The sequence below is a fragment of the Embiotoca jacksoni genome, unplaced genomic scaffold (assembly GCF_022577435.1).
Source record: "Embiotoca jacksoni isolate LCO1_2020_lvr unplaced genomic scaffold, fEmbJac1.0.p SCAF_33, whole genome shotgun sequence".
NCBI classification, from domain to species: Eukaryota; Metazoa; Chordata; class Actinopteri; family Embiotocidae; genus Embiotoca; species Embiotoca jacksoni.
This window is the reverse complement of record NW_027185385.1, coordinates 452,110-474,345: the sequence shown is the minus strand read 5'-3', so window position 1 is coordinate 474,345 and position 22,236 is coordinate 452,110. Positions and strand designations below refer to the sequence as shown.

Here is a 22,236-nt window from a genome sequence, read left to right as displayed (position 1 = left end):
TATTATAGACGACATGCTATAGTGTGACTTTTTTAACATATTATAGACGACATGCTATAGTATGACTTCTTTTTTTAATCATATTATAGACGACATGTTATAGTGTGACTTTTTTTATCATATTATAGACGACATGCTATAGTGTGACTTTTTTAACATATTATAGACGACATGCTATAGTATGACTTCTTTTTTTAATCATATTATAGACGACATGTTATAGTGTGACTTTTTTATCATATTATAGACGACATGCTATAGTGTGACTTTTTTAACATATTATAGACGACATGCTATAGTATGACTTCTTTTTTTAATCATATTATAGACGACATGCTATAGTGTGACTTTTTTTTTATCATATTTTAGACGACATGCTATAGTATGACTTTTTTTTATTATATTTTAGACGACATGCTATAGCGTGACTTTTTTATCATATTATAGACGACATGCTATAGTATGACTTTTTTTTATCATATTATAGACGACATGCTATAGTGTGACTTTTTTATCATATTTTAGACGACATGCTATAGTGTGACTTTTTTATCATATTTTAGACGACATGCTACAGTGTGACTTTTTTAACATATTATAGACGACATGCTATAGCGTGACTTTTTTATCATATTATAGACGACATGCTACAGTGTGACTTTTTTAACATATTATAGACCACATGCTATAGCGTGACTTTTTTAAATCCTTAGATATCCTATCTTGATTTAGCTACTTTGTGCTCGTCAGTACTGTTTTTACTATCTTCATTAAATGAGAGCAAATAATTCCCATCTGTTGCAGACTAATAAGAATGATGTTGGTTTTCAGGTCGTCCTGCTAAGAACTTGATTCTGGTTCTGGTGGCTCAAACAGGTCAAGCTGGACAGTCCTGTTAAATGGTTATCCATACCGTCCATTGTTTCCGGGTCACAGGTACTTTGGGAGAGGTTGCACCTTCCAGCCAGTGGTCGGAGCTTCAGCTCCTTCAGGCGACACGCCCCCCCCCCCCCCCCCCCCCCAGTCTCAACAGAGAAGATTGCTGATTTTCTCACAATTTCAAACCCTAATTTAACAAACTTGTCAGTGTTTTTTTTCATTCAAATTTGGATGGGTAGTTAACAACCCATACTTCTGTGGTGTGATGAACTTAAAACTCATTTTCATTTCTACTTTACAGAAGCTTTAAGAGATGAAAATGATTTTAATTTATACATTGTGTATTTATAGCTCTGAATTAGCATCAAAATAACTGATAATACTAATGTTTACTAAAATGTTTTATAATCATGTTCGTAAAGTTTGAGTGTTGTGAATAATCATTAACTCTTTAAATACGGTGCTAAATTAGATTTTTTTTTTTGACATCATACAGAACAGGATTTTACTTCCCTCATGTGGCCACAGTTGGTTACTAACCGAACTGACATGTCCGTAAAAATACAGCTGCACTATGCTGAATTTGCTGGTGAGAAATTGGACCTGGCTCAGTCGACACTGTTCAGGTTCTTCACAGATTTCAGCATCGAAATGGCTTTCAAAGGTTCAACCCTTGATGGGCTTTCATCACCTTCGTCTCTGCACTTTAGAAACATCTTGGTTGGGCCTTGCAAGGGCCAACGATGTATATCACATATATACATGTATGTTACATATAATCACGACTGTTTGCTGTCCTGGCTCCTAAATGGTAGAATGAGCTCCCCAACGACATCAGAACAGCAGAAACTCTGAACATCTTCCACCACAAACTAAAAACACTCCTCCTCCTCCTCCTCCTCCTCCTCCTCTCCTCCTCCTTTATCTTGAACAGTAGAACTTTAGTATCTTAAAATAGAACTTACTGATAGAACTTTGTAGTTTGTCTTTCTGGAAGAAATTATATTTTCTTGATTCTTGTTGTTCTGGTTTTGAACCCTCATGGTTGAAATGAACTTATTGTAAGTCGCTTTGGATAAAAGAGTCAGATAAATGAAATGTAATGTAATATAAACATGTATGTTACATATATACATGTATAAATACATGTAAGTATTTGCAGGCCTCCATGGAGCCTCACTGCTCTCCGTCACTAAATATAACAACTAAAAATAAAATTACAAAATTCAAATAATGATAATAATAATAATAATAACAAAATAAGAAATCTAAATAATAACAAAGTAAAATATCATGTTGCAGCTGGTTAAACATTAAATTAAATTTAATAGTTTCCCTGTTTTTATGAAGGAAATATTTTTCTAGATCTTTTTGTATTGAAGCTTTAAGTGCCTTCACACACACACACACCCACACACCCACACACACACACACACACACACACACACACACACACACACACACACACACACACTGGTCTGACTGGTCTCAGTCTCTCAGTCTCTCCTCGGTGATCACTTCAACTTCTGACTGCTGAATTTTTCCTTCTCGGGAGGTTCTGGATGTCCAGCGGAGCCACGAGGACCTGAACGTGTGGACAGGTGGACAGATAGGTGGACAGACAGGTAGACAGATAGGTGGACGGATAGATGGGCGGATAACTGACAGCATCGTGGAAACACCGTGCAGTGGACGTGGCGTTCAGCCCGGGTTTCTAACTTTGGTTCCGGACTCTGGTGGACCGGTGAAGGGCGGACCGGACCGCGGTGTCCGTGGAGCGCGTCGGTGTTGGGACAACTCTGACAACTGCTCCTTGTTTCCAGTTCCATCCTCGAGTGGACGCAGGATGCTGCAGAGAGAGAGAACATTTGTCGCCTGACTTTTTGAGAGATTTACTTTTTCTGCAGAAGTTTTCGGTGTGAAACTCCCGGAAATGAAGGAGAAATCCAAGAACGCGGCGAAGACGCGCAGAGAGAAAGAAAACGGAGAGTTTTACGAGCTGGCCAAGCTACTGCCTCTGCCGGCGGCCATCACCTCCCAGCTGGACAAGGCCTCCATCATCCGTCTGACCAGCAGCTACCTCAAGATGAGGGCAGTCTTCCCCGACGGTACGAGCTCGCAGCACCGCAGCGCCCGGCGGCCCCGAGGCTGCTGGAGCCGGTGGACATGTAGGACATGTAGGACATGTAAATATCACTCAGAGGAACATCTGGAAGAATAAACCAGCTGCAGACATTCATTTTTCATATTTAACCTCTGGAGTCTAAAAGACATATTAGTAATGAACACATAGAGTCACAGATTTATTAAAACTAATCAACAGAACTGAAACATTAAACACGTTTTAATATAACTTCAGGAAACAGACTGTATAAAGGTTATATAAAATCCTGTTATCTTTGTCTATCTATCTATCTATCTATCTATCTATCTATCTATCTATCTATTATCTATCTATCTATCTATCTATCTATCTATCTATCTATCTATTATCTATCTATCTATCTATTATCTATCTATCTATCTATCTATCTATCTATCTATCTATCTATCTATTATCTATCTATCTATCTATCTATCTATCTATCTATCTATCTATCTATCTATCTATCTATTATCTATCTATCTATCTATCTATCTATCTATCTATCTATCTATCTATCTATCTATCTATCTATCTATCTATCTATCTATCTATCTATCTATCTATAGAAGAAACGGGAAAAGTGTGTAAATATCCCGGAGGACACCGTCTGCACGGGCCTATAATGAGCTATCATTTATTTGGGTTTAAGCTCTAAATAATGGCTTTTATTAATGGTAAACACATAATTAATCGTAATTTATTACATTATTTCTTAACAAATGACACGTCACTGCGTACATTTAACAAAAAAAACTCTACCAAATATCTCAGTTCATAGTAGAAATGATTACATTAATGATTTAATAAAGTCACATGTAACAACTTTTATTATTGTTAGAAAGTTTGACTATTTTTACCAGTTCAAAACAAATATTAACATCTGATTCAAATAAGATTTAAAAAAAGGGATGAACCTCAAGGAAAGTCTTCTCTGGTCGTCTGATTTTATGTTACTGCAAAATGCCCACTAATAATAATAATAATAATAATAATTAATAACGGCTGTATTTATTTCTCTGTCCGAATGAGATTGTCGGTAAAAGTAAAGTGAGTTCCTGAATGAGCTCCTCCGTGTTGATGTGGCCTGTCGGTGGTTCCGTTAACGAGGTTTCATGGAGGTTTGATGAAGAGCTGGTGTCCGCTTCGGACTCCGAACTCATTCATCACGGGGAATTATTTCATGAGTCCGCAGGAGAACAGCGGCTTTCCTCTCTGTCACCACTCATCACGTCTCCCCTCACACGCGGCCTCTCACGGCCGGGACTCCGCTCACCGCCGGCAGAATGAGCTCTGTGTCCGGGACGCACGAGCCCGAGCAGCCTGTAAAATGTCAGCGATGATCCGAACTGACCGAACCGAACCGAACCGAACCGAACCGCGGGTTTTAACACCGCCGTCATGTTTAAGAGTCCTGACAGGACGAAGAACTGCGGGACAAACAGTCCTCATTTAGGGGACAGGGAGGCCTCATTTACCAGCATTAATTCAGCATCTTTTATAATAATATTAATAATAATAATAATAATAATAATAATAACAACAACAACTATTGCTATTAGTATTAATGACAATGAGAGTAATTAAAGCAATAGGCTAAATAATAATTGAGAATGAGAAAGAATAATAATTACTGTTATTATAGTATAGATAACAGATAATAATTATAATTATTATTATTATATATATATATATATATATATTATAATAATACATTTGGTGTGGACTAACTCAGTTTGATGCTGTTATGACTGCACAGTCTGTTTTAATTTAAGAAGAACAAAACTGTCACTATATAGAATATAGTAAATATAGAAAAGAATATATAAAATATAATACAACATATTTAATATATGTTACATATTATCTGATAATACTAATGGTTGTAAATCCATTTTTAAATTGAACTTGAATGATAAACAGTTTGTGTTGTTGACACCCTGCTGCTCCTCAGGTCGCTCACAGAATACAAACTGCAGCTGAAGACATTTCATTATATATATATATATATTATTTCATAATTAGTGATCAGTCTTCAGCTTTCATTCTTATAGATTTATAAATTACAGAAACACACAAAAATATAAAAGAGGAACATTAATACAATTATTCAGCTTTGAAAACAGCAGTATGTTTTTAATACATGTTTAATATGTTTAATATATTTAATGTGTGTAATGTGTTTAACGTGTTTAATGTGTTGAACATGTTTAACGTGTTGAGTGTGTTGAATGTGTTGAATGTGTTGAATGTGTTTAATGTCTTTAACATGTTTAATGTGTTTAACGTGTTTAACGTGTTTAATGTCTTTAACGTGTTTAACGTGTTGAACGGGTTTAACGTGTTGAATATGTTTAATGTGTTTAACGTGTTGAATGTGTTTAACGTGTTGAATGTGTTTAATGTGTTTAATGTCTTTAACGTGTTTAATGTCTTTAACGTGTTTAATGTCTTTAACGTGTTTAACGTTTTGAACGGGTTTAACGTGTTGAATGTGTTTAATGTGTTTAATGTCTTTAACATGTTTAATGTCTTTAACGTGTTTAATGTCTTTAACGTGTTTAACGTGTTGAATGGGTTTAACGTGTTGAATATGTTTAATGTGTTTAACGTGTTGAATGTGTTGAATGTGTTGAATGTGTTTAATGTCTTTCACGTGTTTAATGTCTTTAACGTGTTTAATGTCTTTAACGTGTTGAACGGGTTCAATGTGTTTAATGTCTTTAACGTGTTTAATGTCTTTAACGTGTTTAATGTCTTTAACGTGTTTAATGTGTTGAACGGGTTTAACGTGTTGAATGTGTTTAATGTGTTTAACGTGTTGAATGTGTTTAACATGTTTAATGTCTTTAACGTGTTTAATGTCTTTAACGTGTTTAACGTGTTGAACGGGTTTAACGTGTTGAATGTGTTTAATGTGTTTAACGTGTTGAATGTGTTTAACGTGTTTAATGTGTTTAATGTCTTTCATGTGTTGAACGGGTTTAACGTGTTGAATGTGTTTAATGTCTTTAACATGTTTAATGTCTTTAACGTGTTTAATGTCTTTAACGTGTTTAACGTGTTGAACGGGTTTAACGTGTTGAATGTGTTTAATGTGTTTAACGTGTTGAATGTGTTTAACGTGTTTAATGTGTTTAATGTCTTTCACGTGTTTAATGTCTTTAACGTGTTTAATGTCTTTAACGTGTTGAACGGGTTCAATGTGTTTAATGTCTTTAACGTGTTTAATGTCTTTAACGTGTTTAATGTCTTTAACGTGTTTAACATGTTTAATGTCTTTAACGTGTTTAACGTGTTGAACGGGTTTAACGTGTTGAATGTGTTTAATGTGTTTAACGTGTTGAATGTGTTTAACGTGTTGAATGTGTTTAATGTGTTTAACGTGTTTAACGTGTTTAATGTGTTTAATGTGTTGAATGTGTTTAACGTGTTTAATGTGTTTAATGTGTTGAATGTGTTTAACGTGTTTAATGTGTTTAATGTGTTGAACGTGTTTAATGTGTTTAATGTGTTGAATGTGTTTAACGTGTTAAATGTGTTTAACGTGTTTAACGTGTTTAATGTGTTTAATGTGTTTAATGTGTTGAATGTGTTTAACGTGTTAAATGTGTTTAATGTGTTTAACGTGTTTAATGTGTTTAATGTGTTTAATGTGTTGAATGTGTTTAACGTGTTTAATGTGTTTAACGTGTTTAACATGTTTAATGTCTTTAACATGTTTAACGTGTTGAACGGGTTTAACGTGTTGAATGTGTTTAATGTGTTTAACGTGTTGAATGTGTTTAACGTGTTGAATGTGTTTAATGTGTTTAACGTGTTTAACGTGTTTAATGTGTTTAATGTGTTGAATGTGTTTAACGTGTTTAATGTCTTTAACGTGTTTAATGTGTTTAATGTGTTGAATGTGTTTAACGTGTTTAATGTGTTTAATGTGTTGAATGTGTTTAACGTGTTAAATGTGTTTAACGTGTTTAATGTGTTTAATGTATTGAATGTGTTTAACGTGTTAAATGTGTTTAACGTGTTTAATGTGTTTAACGTGTTTAACGTGTTGAATGTGTTTAACGTGTTAAATGTGTTTAACGTGTTTAACGTGTTGAATGTGTTTCATATGAACGGGCCACAGTTTGAGAGACAAGCAGGCTTTGCATGGTGTTTTCATAAACGTGTTGTGAGCAGTTCTGACAGGATGAAGAACAGGAGGAATGCTTCAGTAAAGAGCTTCTTTAGTTGAATCTTTTCATCACTGATGTTCATGACTTGATATTAACTCTACATGATCTCCATCATTCTGTGATTCTCAGACAGTTCAGTATTTACTTCACGAGTTTTAGAACCATTTAGTATCACTGTCACTTCAGTTCAGTGTGTCTGCTTCAATAATATAATATTAATAATATTAATATTATTGTATCATAAAGTAATCCCCGTTAATGTTGCAGTTATTAGTTACTTTGCAGATTTTACATATAAACTACAGTGTGTGTGCAGTTTAAATTATGATAAATTAATCTGACTTGGTCCTGCAACATCACACAACCAAACAAATTAACATTATTAATGACTATTATTAGTGCTGTCAATACTTCAGTACTTTTCCTTCTCTAAGATTTGAATCATTTCAGTCCAACAGTTTGGAGAAGGACATGCGTCCACTGAGCTGGGACATCCTCTCTCCCCTGAAACATTTTCTGTGGTCATTTTTTATTCTGCCTTTTTCTAAAAACCTTCAGTCAGAAGATTTCTGCAGAATTGATTGTTTAGATTGAGTTGCTCAGCAGGAACATTTAATCTGCAGCTCTTTGTGGGTCAGATTTATAAGTTCTATTCATACATATCAGTATGATAATGAGACACTCAGACTTTAAACATGTCCTCTTATCTATATATATGGATATATATACCATGTACCCTAGATATATACACACATATATACACACATATATATATATATATATACACCTAGATATATACAAACACACATATATATATATATATATATATATAACTATGACTATATATATGTACACCTAGATATATAGGTATATCTATCTATCTATCTATCTATCTATCTATCTATCTATCTATCTATCTATCTATCTATCTATCTATCTATCTATCTATCTATCTATCTATCTATCTATCTATCTATCTATCTATCTATCTATCTATCTATCTATCTATCTATCCATCCATCCATCCATCCATCCATCCATCCATCCATCCATCCATCCATCCATCCATCCATCCATCCATCCATCCCTCCCTCTCTCTCTCCCTTCCTCTCTCCCTCTCTCCCTGTCTGTCTGTCTGTCTGTCTGTCTGTCTGTCTATCTATCTATCTATCTATCTATCTATCTATCTATCTATCTATCTATCTATCTATCTATCTATCTATCTATCTATCTATCTATCTATCTATCTATCTATCTATCTATTTATCGCCCTCTCTCTCTCTATCTCTCTCTATCTATCTATCTACACTAGATTACACCACGTTATAACACGTTACACCACGTTACTACACGTTACAACACGTTACAAAACATTACAACACGTTACACCACGTTACAACACGTTACACAACATTACAACACCTTGCACAACGTTACAACACGTTACACCAAGTTGCTACACGTCATACAACGTTACAACACGTTACACCAAGTTACACCACGTTACAACACGTTGCAACACGTTAAACCAAGTTACACCAAGTTACACCACGTTACAACACGTTACACAACATTACAACACGTTACACAACGTTACAACACGTTACGACACGTTACAACACGTTACACCAAGTTACACCACGTTACAACACGTTACACCACGTTACAACAGGTTACAACACGTTACAACATGTTACAACACGTTACAACACGTTACACCTAGTTACACCACGTTACAACACGTTACAACACGTTACACCCAGTTACACCACGTTACAACACATTACACCAAGTTACACCACGTTACAACACGTTACAACATGTTACCCCAAGTTACACCACGTTACAACACGTTACAACACGTTACACCAAGTCACACCACGTTACAACATGTTACAACATGTTACAACACATTACAACACGTTACACCAAGTTACACCAAGTTACACCACGTTACAACACGTTACACCAAGGTACACCACGTTACATGTTACAACATGTTACAACACGTTACACCAAGTTACACCAAGTTACACCACGTTACAACACGTTACACCACGTTACAACAGGTTACAACAGGTTACAACACGTTACAACACGTTACATCAAGTTACACCACGTTACAACACGTTACACCACGTTGCAACAGGTTACAACACGTTACAACACGTTACACCAAGTTACAACACGTTACAACACGTTACACCTAGTTACACCACGTTGCAACACGTTACACCATGTTACAACACGTTACAACACGTTGCACCAAGTTACACCACGTTACCACACGTTACAACACGTTACACCAAGTTACACCACGTTACAACATGTTACACCATGTTACAACACGTTACACCATGTTACAACACGTTACACCATGTTACAACACGTTACAACATGTTACACCAAGTTACACCACGTTACAACACGTTACACCATGTTACAACACGTTACACAACATTACAACACGCTACAACACGTTACAACACGTTACACCACGTTACAACAGGTTACAACACGTTACAACATGTTACACCAAGTTACACCACGTTACAACATGTTACACCAAGTTACAACACGTTACAACACGTTACAACACGTTACATCATGTTACACCAAGTTACACCACGTTACAACATGTTACACCAAGTTACAACACGTTACAACACGTTACAACACGCTACATCATGTTACACCAAGTTACACCACGTTACAACACGTTACACCAAGTTACACCACGTTACACCACGTTACAACACGTTACACCAAGTTACACCACGTTACAACACGTTGCAACACGTTACACCAAGTTACACCACGTTGCAACACGTTACACCAAGTTACACCACGTTACAACATGTTACACCAAGTTACAACACGTTACAACACGTTACAACACGTTACATCATGTTACACCACGTTACAACACGTTACACCAAGTTACACCACGTTACACCACGTTACAACACGTTACACCAAGTTACACCACGTTACAACACGTTGCAACACGTTACACCAAGTTACACCACGTTGCAACACGTTACACCAAGTTACACCACGTTACAACACGTTGCAACACGTTACACCAAGTTACACCACGTTGCAACACGTTACACCAAGTTACACCACGTTACACCACGTTACAACACGTTACACCAAGTTACACCACGTTACAACACGTTGCAACACGTTACACCAAGTTACACCACGTTGCAACACGTTACACCAAGTTACACCACGTTACACCACGTTACAACACGTTACACCAAGTTACACCACGTTACAACACGTTGCAACACGTTACACCAAGTTACACCACGTTGCAACACGTTACACCATGTTACAACACGTTACAACACGTTACACCAAGTTACACCACGTTACAACACGTTACACCATGTTACAACACGTTACAACACGTTACACAACATTACAACATGTTACAACACGTTACAACACGTTACAACACGTTACAACACTCTACAACACTCTACAACATGCTACAATGCGCTACACCCTTGTTACACGGGCTTCGTGTTTAAAATTTGCACAGTATTTTAGGTGTAAAAATGCCCCTACTCATGATATTAAACAAAATATTTTAGGAAAGCTCAAAGCACAATTTTCCCGTGCAGATTACTCAGGATAAAGACAACAAAACAATCTTTGAAATTATTTTTTATTTATTCTTGAGTGAGTTTAACCTTCATCTTTGAATGAAGGTGTGTTTGTGTCGATCGCCTAAACATATTTGAATTCATGTTTCCTCTGATATATTTAGTGAGAAATAGTTTTAATAACTGTTTCTCCACAGGTTGAATCAAAGAGTTTCTGGGAGTTTAAAGAACAGTAAAATGTTTGAGTGCTGTTTGTGTCGCCTCCACATTTTGAGAGTTCTCATCATAACCTCGACGCTGTGAAGGTCGGCAGTGTTGGAGTCAGGACGTAGTCGAGTTTCACTTTTCACCACAAAACCTCGTGAAAAATCCCAGCAATGCTCAAACACGGCCTGCACAGTTACAACCCTCATGTTCCGAGTTGAAGTTTTATTTCTGCATGTTTTCGATGGAGAGTCAGTGTTTGTCTCTGAGCGTCTCCCTGCATCTGTCTCTGCAGGTCTAGGGGACGGATGGGGACAGACGTCCAGATTCAGTCCTCTGGATGGCATGGCCAAAGAACTGGGCGCACACCTTCTACAGGTCAGCGTTCTGTCATCTTTCATGTTTTATCATGTTTTAAGGTGATGCCTCGTGATAAATGAGCTGATGTATGAAGTGCTTTGTTTTGAGAGGAGGAAGAAGAAATTAATCTGGCTTTACATCTAAATGTTAATTCATTAATTAAATTCAATCTGACATTTGTATTTTACACCACGTCAATAGTTGTGTGTCTAATATTAAAAGGTAATCAATGGAAATAATATAATAACATCAATAATAACAGTAAGGTTTACTACCAGGTTCTTTAATATTTTTCCACTGTGATTACAAGCTGCAACATTTTCAGATATTTCAGACATTCACACGATGAAGTGCTGCTCATGTTGTTACCAATTTTCTGTTAAATGCATCCAGAGAACAACTCATGACAAGGATAGAAGTTGTGTTCAGTTTTCACTCTGCAGTGGAAACTCGTTTAATACCGTAACATCCAGTCGAGCTGCAGAGTTCTGGTCCAATAATGAACGAGTCCGGATGCAGACTGTTGGATCTGGTACATAAATCAGATCCTCTGATATTTTACACACGGTTACTGGTACCTGGTTCATACAATGAACACTCTGTCTGTAAACTTAGAATCAGTAGAATTCATGTGAATGTTAATTTATGTTAATTTTTAACAGTGAATATTATTACTTATCAAGCAGACTGATAACCACAACAAAAATAAAAGTCCGTAAGAGTTAAAAAATAGAAAGTGTGTCCATTTTGACCCGCTGCATCAGAGACACACTGTTAGATCATATCTGCACACTTTACATTAGTTTGTACTCTCATTAAATCTCACACAGAATGTGTGCTAACATACAAACTACTGAGATTCCTGACGGTGATGGAGGCGACTGGCTGCATCTAAACAAATAAATGTTTCTGATGTTTGAGGTCAACAATGTTAGAATCATCTCCTACAGATTGTTTTCATAAGTAGCCTTTTTCCTTTCACAAATAATGTTTAATTTACTGTTAGGATTATACTGTATATGATTATGTATCTGATTATGTACATGATACGATATGGTATATATTCAACAGATCATCTAAATGTTGCCTCAGTATTTTTCAGTTTAATATTCATCAATAAATCTGCTATTCACAGATAAATGAGGAAATATAAGAAATAAGTTGATTCGGTCGTAGAAACATATTTTACGTCGACATGCATCATCAGAGCGAAGAGTAAACAACACGAGCAGCGCTGAGTGTGCATTTATGAACAGGAAGTGAAGAGAAAGTGACACTGAGCTGCTGTTTGTTCACCAGGAGGCTGTCAGATTCATAAAGACACCGTTCAATACTCAGGTTACAGTCACTAAGACTATATCATTTATTCATTTTAAAATATGTAACTAAAGACATATATGACACAGATTATTTTTCATGATAATAAGAGGCATAATAGAAATAAATAATACAAAACTGTACCAAACTAAACTTTGAATGAAGAATGGCTTTGTTAGAATAAAGTTGTGAGAGGCAGGGCTTAAAACTTTGAGGCTCCTTCTGAGCTCATAACGTTATAAAAATATAAAATTAATGAATGTGTCTCTGCTCCCTCAGACTCTGGATGGCTTCGTGTTTGTCGTTGCCTCTGATGGTAAAATCATGTACATCTCCGAAACAGCATCAGTCCACCTCGGCCTGTCGCAGGTGAGACGCTCCTCCACCTGGTCCGGGGCAGTGCAAAACATGGCACATGGCACATGGCACATGGATTATGAATTGTGGCACATGGAACATGGAACATGGCACATGGAACATGGCACATGGATTATGGCACATGGAACATGGAACATGGCACATGGATTATGGATTATGGCACATGGAACATGGCACATGGCACATGGAACATGGCACATGGCACATGGAACATGGCACATGGAACATGGCACATGGAACATGGCACATGGCACATGGAACATGGCACATGGAACGTGGCACATGGCACGTGGCACGTGGAACATGGCACGTGGCACATGGCACGTGGCACATGGCATGTGGAACATGGAGGTCGCAGTAGAATCACGTTGTCTGTCCTGTCTGGTGATGTGATCAGTTTGTGTGTTGGTTGTGCTGCTCTCATGCTGTAACTGTGTGCTGCAGGTGGAGCTGACAGGAAACAGTATATTTGAGTACATCCACCCTTCAGACCACGATGAGATGACAGCAGTGCTGGCTCTTCGCCAGCCTCCCCACCCCCACTTCTCTCCAGGTACTTCAGGACCCTCGGGGTCCAGGCTAAGAGTTGATCTTTTCTTTTTATTTTATGGTCTGATATGACCAGTTCTAATGTAAGAATCTGTAGAAATAAAAGAGACACAGCGCTGATTTCTATCATATTTACAAAGCAGAGTCTCACGTGTATGTGTACCTGTTGTTTACATTTAGTATATCACATTTCTTCTCAGCTAACTCTGCTGTGGTCTGCAGGATGTGAGAGGAGGTGAAATGTAACACCAGCTTTAGATGACGAGTCTCTGGGATCAGATGGTGAAGTCTGACATAGTGATGTCATAATCTGATGACATAGATATTCATGATATATTATTCATTATAGTTCACCATGAAGAGTATTGTTGGACTTCATATCTTCAGGGGGATATTAAGGCCTCCATCCTCATCAATAAACAGGAAGCAGTTTTTTACAGTGTTGCATGTAAACTAGTTTGGATCATACAGTATTTGTCCAGTTGGAGACATCTCCATAATTAATCATCCAGCTTCTGTATGTGAGATAACCCACCGTGTTACAGGTGCAATATTTCTAACTACTGATCCCGGCTGTGTTTGTAACTGTTGGATCTCTCCTGCTCTGTCTTACTGCACACACAGGTCACCTCTGCTGGGTGACATGTTAACTTACACTGGTCGCTAAAACATCTGAATTAACTGGAGGATGAAGAAATGCTGGTGGAAACTGTTTAGTGGAAACACAGGAAATCATGTAACACGTCCTGCCTATGTTTGTGGACAGAGTACGAACTGGAGCGCTCCTTCTTCCTGAGGATGAAGTGTGTTCTGGCTAAAAGAAATGCAGGACTGACGTGTGGAGGATATAAGGTAAGATCACGTTGTTCCCACACAGACGAGAGTACATGAGGTCCATCCAGGCCAACTTCATTGATCTTAGAGAAGGCCTGATGATGCTTCCTGTGATGTCTACCCGCATGTGGAAAATGAGCAAAATGTTTAAAAGGTAATTTAAATAGAGCTGCTGTGACATTAACTAACAGCCACTCGTGTGTGTGTGGTGTGATCCAGTGGAACATGTGAGAGACTCAGATATTCATGGGAGAAAGTGGAGCAGCGCTGCAGGATGGATGTAAACAATCAGTGTGTCGCTGCTCTGCATGTGCTGCTCCGTCATTATAAACATGTTGTTGGTGAACTCAGACTGAAATGAATGAATCAGCCCTTTAGGATTTCACCCTATCTGTTTGTTTGTTTGTTTGTTGTGATCTTTGTTTGTTTGTTGATGTTTACGTGTTTGTTTTGATGTTGTGATTTTTGTTTTGTTTGTTTTGATGTTTGTTTTTGCAACAGCTTTTCTCTGTTTAAGTAATTTATTTGCAGTAAAATTGCAGGAATTGATCAAAATTGGAAGCTGATGAAAATAAGTAATTTTTTGGAGCTGCTGTTTAATAGAGAAATGGTCTCATCTAAATAATACACATGCTGCACATCACAGAAATGTGGAATCAGCAGACACACTTCAGTCTGTCTGTTTTTCCGGTCAAACGTCATGTGGTCTGTTTTGATGATGAGGAGAAGATGAAGAGCTGCTGACTGCAGATGAGGAGTCGTTTTTGTTGATGAAGCAGGTTTAGTTGGAAAGTCTGACTGTGTGCTGTGATATCTTCAGCAGACCTCCTACTGAGGGATTCACTGCACACACATCGCAGGAGGTTCCAGCTGTTGGTTGAATTTATGTTGATACAGACGATACTGTAAAGTATTCATCTTTACCGGCTCAATATTAACTGCAGCTGAACGTACCAGCATCAACCAGGACGTTACAACTCAACATATCAGTGCAGGATGGCTTTGAGTTTATGTACTGAACGCTGATAAACAACTTCTTCCATGATATGATCCATATGTATGTTTATACAGCAGCTGTGTAACTTTGATTAGACGTGTAATGAATCACAGGCAGGATGTCCAGCCAGCTCATCACCCGTAAGAACATTATTCTGGCATTGTGCCTTTATTGGATCGTTGACAGAACATCAAGGAAGGACAGAAAGACAGAGGAGTGGGACCCTAACTGAGTTTGGACCAGAACATCCTCTGTCCTCCTGCTGTCCTCTGTCTTCTGTCCTCCCTCTGTTCAGGAGAAGCTCAGATTGTCACCAAAATGAAAACAGCTGGTCCACTGAGCCTGCTCAGTTCAGGCTAACACACTGTCGCTAACTCCGGGGCCAGCATTCATTTTAATCAGCATGTGGAAACTTTGCTTTGGTCCTAAAGGTGTTTTAATATTTATTCACTGACAAACAGCCTGAGCTGTCCTCTACGTCCACACTGCACCTGTCTAAAAGACATAAAGGCCTGGATGACCAGAAACTTCCTGCTTCTAAATTCAGACAAAACAGAAGTTCTTGTACTTGGTCCTAAACACCTCAGAAACTCTTTCTGTGATCACTTAGTTACTCTAGATGACGTTGTTTTGGCCTCCAGCAAAACTGTGAGGAACCTTGGAGTCATCTTTGATGAGGATTTGTCCTTTAGACACCATATAAAGCAAATCTCCAGAACTGCCTTCTTTCATCTACGTAATATTAATAAAATCAGGAAAATCCTTCCTCAGCGTGACGCAGAAAAACTCATTCATGCGTTTGTTACTTCTAGACTAGATTATTGTAATTCCTTGTTGTTAGGATGTCCAAATTACTCATTAAAAACCTGCAGCTGATCCAAAATGCTGCAGCAAGAGTACTGACGGGATTTAACAAGAGAGATCATATTTCTCCAGTTTTAGTTTCTCTTCACTGACTTCCTGTGAAATCAAGAATAGAATTTAAAGTTCTCTTGATGACTTACAAAGCCCTACATGACCAGGCTCCATCATATCTTAGAGATCTTATAGAACCATATAATCCTAGCAGAGCACTTCTCTCTCAGTACGCTGGTCTACTTGTGGTTCCTCGAGTTTCCAGAAGTAGAACGGGAGGCGGAGCTTCAGTTTTCAAGCTCCTCCCCTGTGGAACCAGCTCCCAGTTTGTGTTGGAGGGGCAGAAACCCTCTCCAGCTTTAAGATTAGGTAGGTAGGTAGGTATTTACTTTATTAATCCCCGAGGGGAAATGTTTTCGCTACAGCAGCATACAGAAGCAATAAGATAATAATAGAAATAATAGAATAAAATAATAGAATAGAATAGAATAATAGAAAAGCAATAAAATAGCAGTAAATAGCAGTAAAACATATAAAATATAAAATGCACAGTATATACAGTACATTATATATCTATATACATTATATACAAACAAACCCAAGAAACACAGTCAACATATATATATATATATATATATATATATATATATATATATATATACAGTACAGTATATATCTATATATATTATATACAAACAAACCAAGAAACACAGTCAACAGTGTTATTGTACTGTGATGGGTTTTGCCAGAGGTGAGTTATTGTACAGTCTTATTGCAGTGGGCAGGAATGATCTCCTGTATCTGTCCTTGTGACAGCAGCTGGAGGAATCTTTTAGAGAACGTCCTCCTCTGTCCCTGCAGCAGGTGGTTGAGAGGGTGGACAGGATTATCCAATATGGACAATAGTTTGTTCAGCGTCCTCCTCTCCACCACCTTTTCCAGACTGTCCAGTTTGTAGCCGATGATGGAGCCGGCCTTCTTAACTAGTTTGTTAAGTCTGTTGGTGTCTCCGGCTCCAATGCTGCTCCTCCAGCAGACCACAGCGAAGTACAGTTCACTGGCCACAACAGATGGTAGAACATCTCCAACATCTCGCTGCACACATTGAAGGATCGAAGTTTCCTCAAGAAAAAGAGTCGACTCATCACCTTCTTGAAGACAGCATTGATGTTGGTCTTCCAGTTCAGTCTGTTGTCATGGAGACACCAGGTACTTGTACTCCTCAACCATGTCCACCTCCTCTCCCAGAACTCTCAGCGGTTGTGGAGCCGTCGTCTTCCTCCTGAAGTCGACCACCATCTCTCTGGTCTTGGCTACGTTCAGGAGGAGGTGATTCCTTCCCGCCCACTCCACAAAGTCCTCCACTACTGCCGTGTACTCCTCCTCCCGTCCATCCCTTATACATCCAACCACTGCAGTCATCAGAGAACTTCTGCAGATGTCTTGACTCTGAGTTGTTCTGGAAGTCAGTTGTGTATAAGGTGAACAGGAAGGAGACAGAACAGTTCCCCGAGGAGCTCCAGTACCACTGACCACCGTATCAGACAGCACACTGCCCAGACGGACAAACTGTGGTCTGCCTGTCAGGTAGTCATTGATCCAGGAGACGGTGGACGTGTCCACCCCCCTCCACCCCCCCACCACCCGCACCACCCGCAGCTTCTCACTCAGCAGCAGTGGTTGGATGGTGTTAAATGCACTGGAGAAATCAAAGAAGGTGATTCTCACAGAGTCATCCAGGTGAGACTGAGCTCGTTGCAGCAGGTAGATGATGGCATCGTCCACTCCCACATGAGGCTGGTACGCAAATTGTAGAGGGTCCAGAGAAGATTTCACCAGCGGCCTGAGGTGGGCCAAGACCAGCCTCTCCAGCACCTTCATCACATGAGATGTGAGGGCAACCGGTCGGTAGTCATTGAGGGCAGATGGAGTCGTTTTCTTGGGGACAGGAACCAGACAGGACGTCTTCCACAGCACCGGGACCTCCTCCTGCTTCAGGCTCAGGTTGAAGAGGTGTTGTAGGACCTCAGCCAGCTGGACGGCGCAGGTCTTCAGGACCCCGGGGCCGATGCCGTCAGGTCCTCAGGACCCTGGGGCCGATGCCGTCAGGTCTTCAGGACCCCGGGGCCGATGCCGTCAGGTCTTCAGGACCCCGGGGCCGATGCCGTCAGTTCCCTGCAGCCTTGCACTGGTGGAGTCTCTCCAGCTGTCTCCTAACCTGGCCAGTCGTCACAGAGAGGGAGGGGGGGTCATGGTGTCGATGGTGGAAGAGCCCTTTGGAGTTGAGGGCTCTGTGTCCATGCAGCTCACCAGGTGGGACAGAGGGGGGAGGGGGGAAGGCAGCAGAGGTGTTTGGGAGGTGTGGTGTGTGGAGGAGACAGATGAGGGCAGTGAACTAAACCTGTTGAAGAAACAGTTGAGCTGATTGTTCCTCTCCAGGTTCCCCCTGATTGTTCCTCTCCAGGTTCCCCCTGATTGTTCCTCTCCAGGTTCCCCCTGGTTGTCTCTCTCTCCCCTTGAACCCAGTAATCTCCTTCATACCGGTCCACACCTCCCTCACGTTGTTCTGCTGGAGTTTGGCCTCCAGCTTCCTCCTGTAGGAGTCCTTGCACTCCCTCATCTTCTCCTTCAGGTCATGCTGAACTCTCCTGAGCTCCTCCCTGTCCCCAGACCTGAAGGCTGCTTTCTTCTTATTAAGAAGAACTTTCAGGTCACTGGTGATTCACGGCTTGTTGTTAGGGAAGCATTTTACAGTCCGGGATGGTACGGTGGAGTGTTCACAGAATTTAATGTATTCTGTGATACAGTCCGTCCTGCTGTTGATGTCCTCCCCATGTGGTCCACACAGCACGTCTCAGTCCGTGGACTCAAAGCAGTCCTGCAGGGCGTCTTTAGCCTCCTGTGTCCACCTCCTCACAGTCCTGGTGGTCACAGGCTGCCTCTGTACCAGGGGGACATACTTTGGAGTCATCAGGACCAGGTTGTGGTCTGATCTACCATGGGGGGGGGGGGGGGGGGGGGGGGCAGTAGTACTGTATGCATCCATGGCATTAGCATACAGGAGGTCCAGAGTTTTATTGTTCCGTGTGGGGCAGTTCACATACTGGTGAAAAGTTGGCAGTACTTTATCCAGACTGGTTTAAGTCTCCAGTAACTAACAAAAATGCACCGGGATGCTGATTCTGAAGTTTAGCCACAGTGGAGTAGATGGTGTCCACTGCTGCCTCTACGTCAGCTGATGGAGGAACGTACACAGCGATTACAATGGCGGACGTGAACTCCCTCAGTAAATAATAAGGGCGCATCCCCACGGCTAGCAGTTCAATGTCCGGGCTACAGAAACGTTCCTTCACACACGTGGTCGGGATTACACCACCTCTCGTTCACATAGACTTCAATCCCTCCACCTTTCTTCTTGCCGCTCTGAACAACATCTCCGTCCCCCCGAACAGTCCTGAAGCCGGGTACGGCCGCGCTGTGGTCCGGGAGATGTGAGTGCAGCCATGTCTCGGTGAAACACATGATGCTGCACTCCCGGTACTCTCTCTGGGTCTTTACCAGCGCCGAGCTCGTCCGTCTTGTTGGCCAACGACCTCACGTTCCCCATTAAGATCTCCGGTACCGCTGGTTTATATTTCCTCCTCTTCGCCTTCAGCTTAGCTCCAGCTCTGCAACCCCGACGTCTTCTCCGAAGTTCAACAGGGATCTCAGGCCTCGCTCCGGGCAGCAGCAGTAGAGGTCTACGCAGCGCGATCAGCTGATCATGAGAGTAAACAATAACAGTGCCCCCAACCAGAAATGTGGAAAAATTAAGGTCCATTACGGACCGTTAACTTAACACACGAGAGAAAGAAAAAAGAACAACTCCGAAGAGGAGAAAGGCTTAAAAAATACTAATAACAACACACTCGGGGAGGAGCTGCTGCAACAGGCTGCCGCTAGCGCGGCGCCATCTTAGACTCAAAATGTTCCTTCTTGATAAAGCCTATAGTTAGGGCTGGCTCAGGTAGACCTGAACTAACCCTTAGTGATGCTGTTATAGGCCGAGGCTGCTGGAGGACCTCGTTACATGCTGAGCTTCTTTTCTTTCCTCCTACTCTTTAACTGACTCATACCTCACCATCTTTTTCTCTCCCATAGTTTCTTCTTATTATCTGTTGTCTCCATTCAGTTTCTTCACTCGTGTAGTTTCTCTTCTTTCTTTTCCAGATGTCCCGTCATGGAGCTGCATGTCTCTGCTCTGTGATTGTCGTCTCCACCAACAGTTCTTCTCTTCTATCTCTATGCTGTCCTTTTCTCTCTCTGCTCTCCTCTCACCCCAACCGGTCGAGGCAGATGCTCCGCCCACCTCTGATCCTGGTTCTGTTAACAGATGCTCCGCCCACCTCTGATCCTGGTTCTGTTAACAGAAGCTCCGCCCACCTCTGATCCTGGTTCTGTTAACAGATGCTCCGCCCACCTCTGATCCTGGTTCTGTTAACAGAAGCTCCGCCCACCTCTGATCCTGGTTCTGTTAACAGATGCTCCGCCCACCTCTGATCCTGGTTCTGTTAACAGAAGCTCCGCCCACCTCTGATCCTGGTTCTGTCGGAGGTTTCTTCCTGTTAAAGGGAGTTTTTCTTCCCTCTGTTGGAGGTTTTTCTCCCTTAAAGAGGAGTTTTTCCCTCCTAGCTTATGTGGGAATTGTTGTATGTTCGGTTTCTCTGAATAATATTGTAAAGTTCTGCTGTAAAGACTTTAATGTGTTAAGTGCCATGAAATAACCTGTGTTGTGATTTGGCGCTATATAAATAAAATTGAATTGAATTGAATTGAATAGATGAAGAAATAATTCTAGTTAACTCAGAGAGCTCAACAGGAGAGAAATGTTCCAAGTTTACATCTGGTCCTACAGTTGCTTTCAGGGCTGCTGTTGCTTAGCAACACATCAGTGATGGTGTCAGGAAGGGTCGGCCCGATTCTCTCCCTGATAGTAAGAATTTTATTAGTACAGAAGTTAATGAAGTCATTACTGCTGAGAGCTGAAGGAATAGAGGGCTCAACAGAACTGGAACTCTTTGTCAGCCTGCTACAGTGATGAAAAGAAACCTGGGGTTGTTCTTGTTTTCCTCTATTAATGATGCATAATATAAAGTTCTGGCCTTACGAAGAGCTTTCTTATATAATATTAGACTCTCCTTCCAGGCAGGTGAAATTCTTCTAAATTAGTGGAACTCCATTTCTTTTCCATCTTTCTAGTCGCTGCCTAGCAGAGCGTAGTTCTGAGTTGTACCATGGAGACAACTTCCTCTGGTTCATGACTCTCTTCTTCAGAGGGGTGACATCATCTAGAGTTGTAGCAGAGATACTGCAGTGTTTTCTACCAGATGATCCACTTGTGTGGGACTAAGATCAACGTAGATGTCTTCCACTGCTTTAACACACGGCATCGAAGAGGATAAACATGTAACTGCTTCCTTAAACTTGGCCACGACATCATCTGACAGACATCTACTGTAGTGGGATTTATTCCACATGCTGTGTAGTCCATTATTGGAACTTCAGATGTTAATAAGAAGTGGTCTGACAAAACAGGGTTTGGAGGAAATACTATTACATTTTCAGTTTCCATCCCATACGACAGAACCAGATGGAGGGTGTGGTTACCACGGTGACGGGTTTATTTACATCCTGAGAAAAGCCTATAGAATCTAATAATGAGCTGAAAGTAGAACTGAGGCTGTCGTTGTCCACGTCAACATGAATGTTAAAGTCTCCCACTATCATCACTTTATCTGAACTCAGCACTAAATCTGATCAAAAGTCAGAGTTCAGTTAGAAACTCTGAATAAGGACCAGGTGGGAGATAAACAACAACAAATACAATCCGTTTCTCTGCTTTCCAGTTTGGGTGAGAGACTAAGAGTCAGACTCTCAAATGATTTA

The 22,236-nt window shown here is 40.3% G+C and overlaps 1 protein-coding gene across 1 annotated transcript in view; it reads left to right on the top strand.

Annotated features, from left to right (window-relative positions):
• The first annotated feature begins 2,812 nt into the window (after positions 1 to 2,812).
• LOC138207640 (single-minded homolog 2-like) overlaps positions 2,813 to 22,236 on the top strand; it is a 34,439-nt gene continuing 15,015 nt past the window's right edge. The window contains exons 1-5 of the mRNA XM_069165016.1: positions 2,813 to 2,987; positions 11,317 to 11,399; positions 12,978 to 13,067; positions 13,521 to 13,629; positions 14,392 to 14,477. Of these exons, the coding sequence (XP_069021117.1) occupies positions 2,813 to 2,987; positions 11,317 to 11,399; positions 12,978 to 13,067; positions 13,521 to 13,629; positions 14,392 to 14,477 (543 nt within the window). The remainder of the gene's footprint in view (positions 2,988 to 11,316; positions 11,400 to 12,977; positions 13,068 to 13,520; positions 13,630 to 14,391; positions 14,478 to 22,236) is intronic.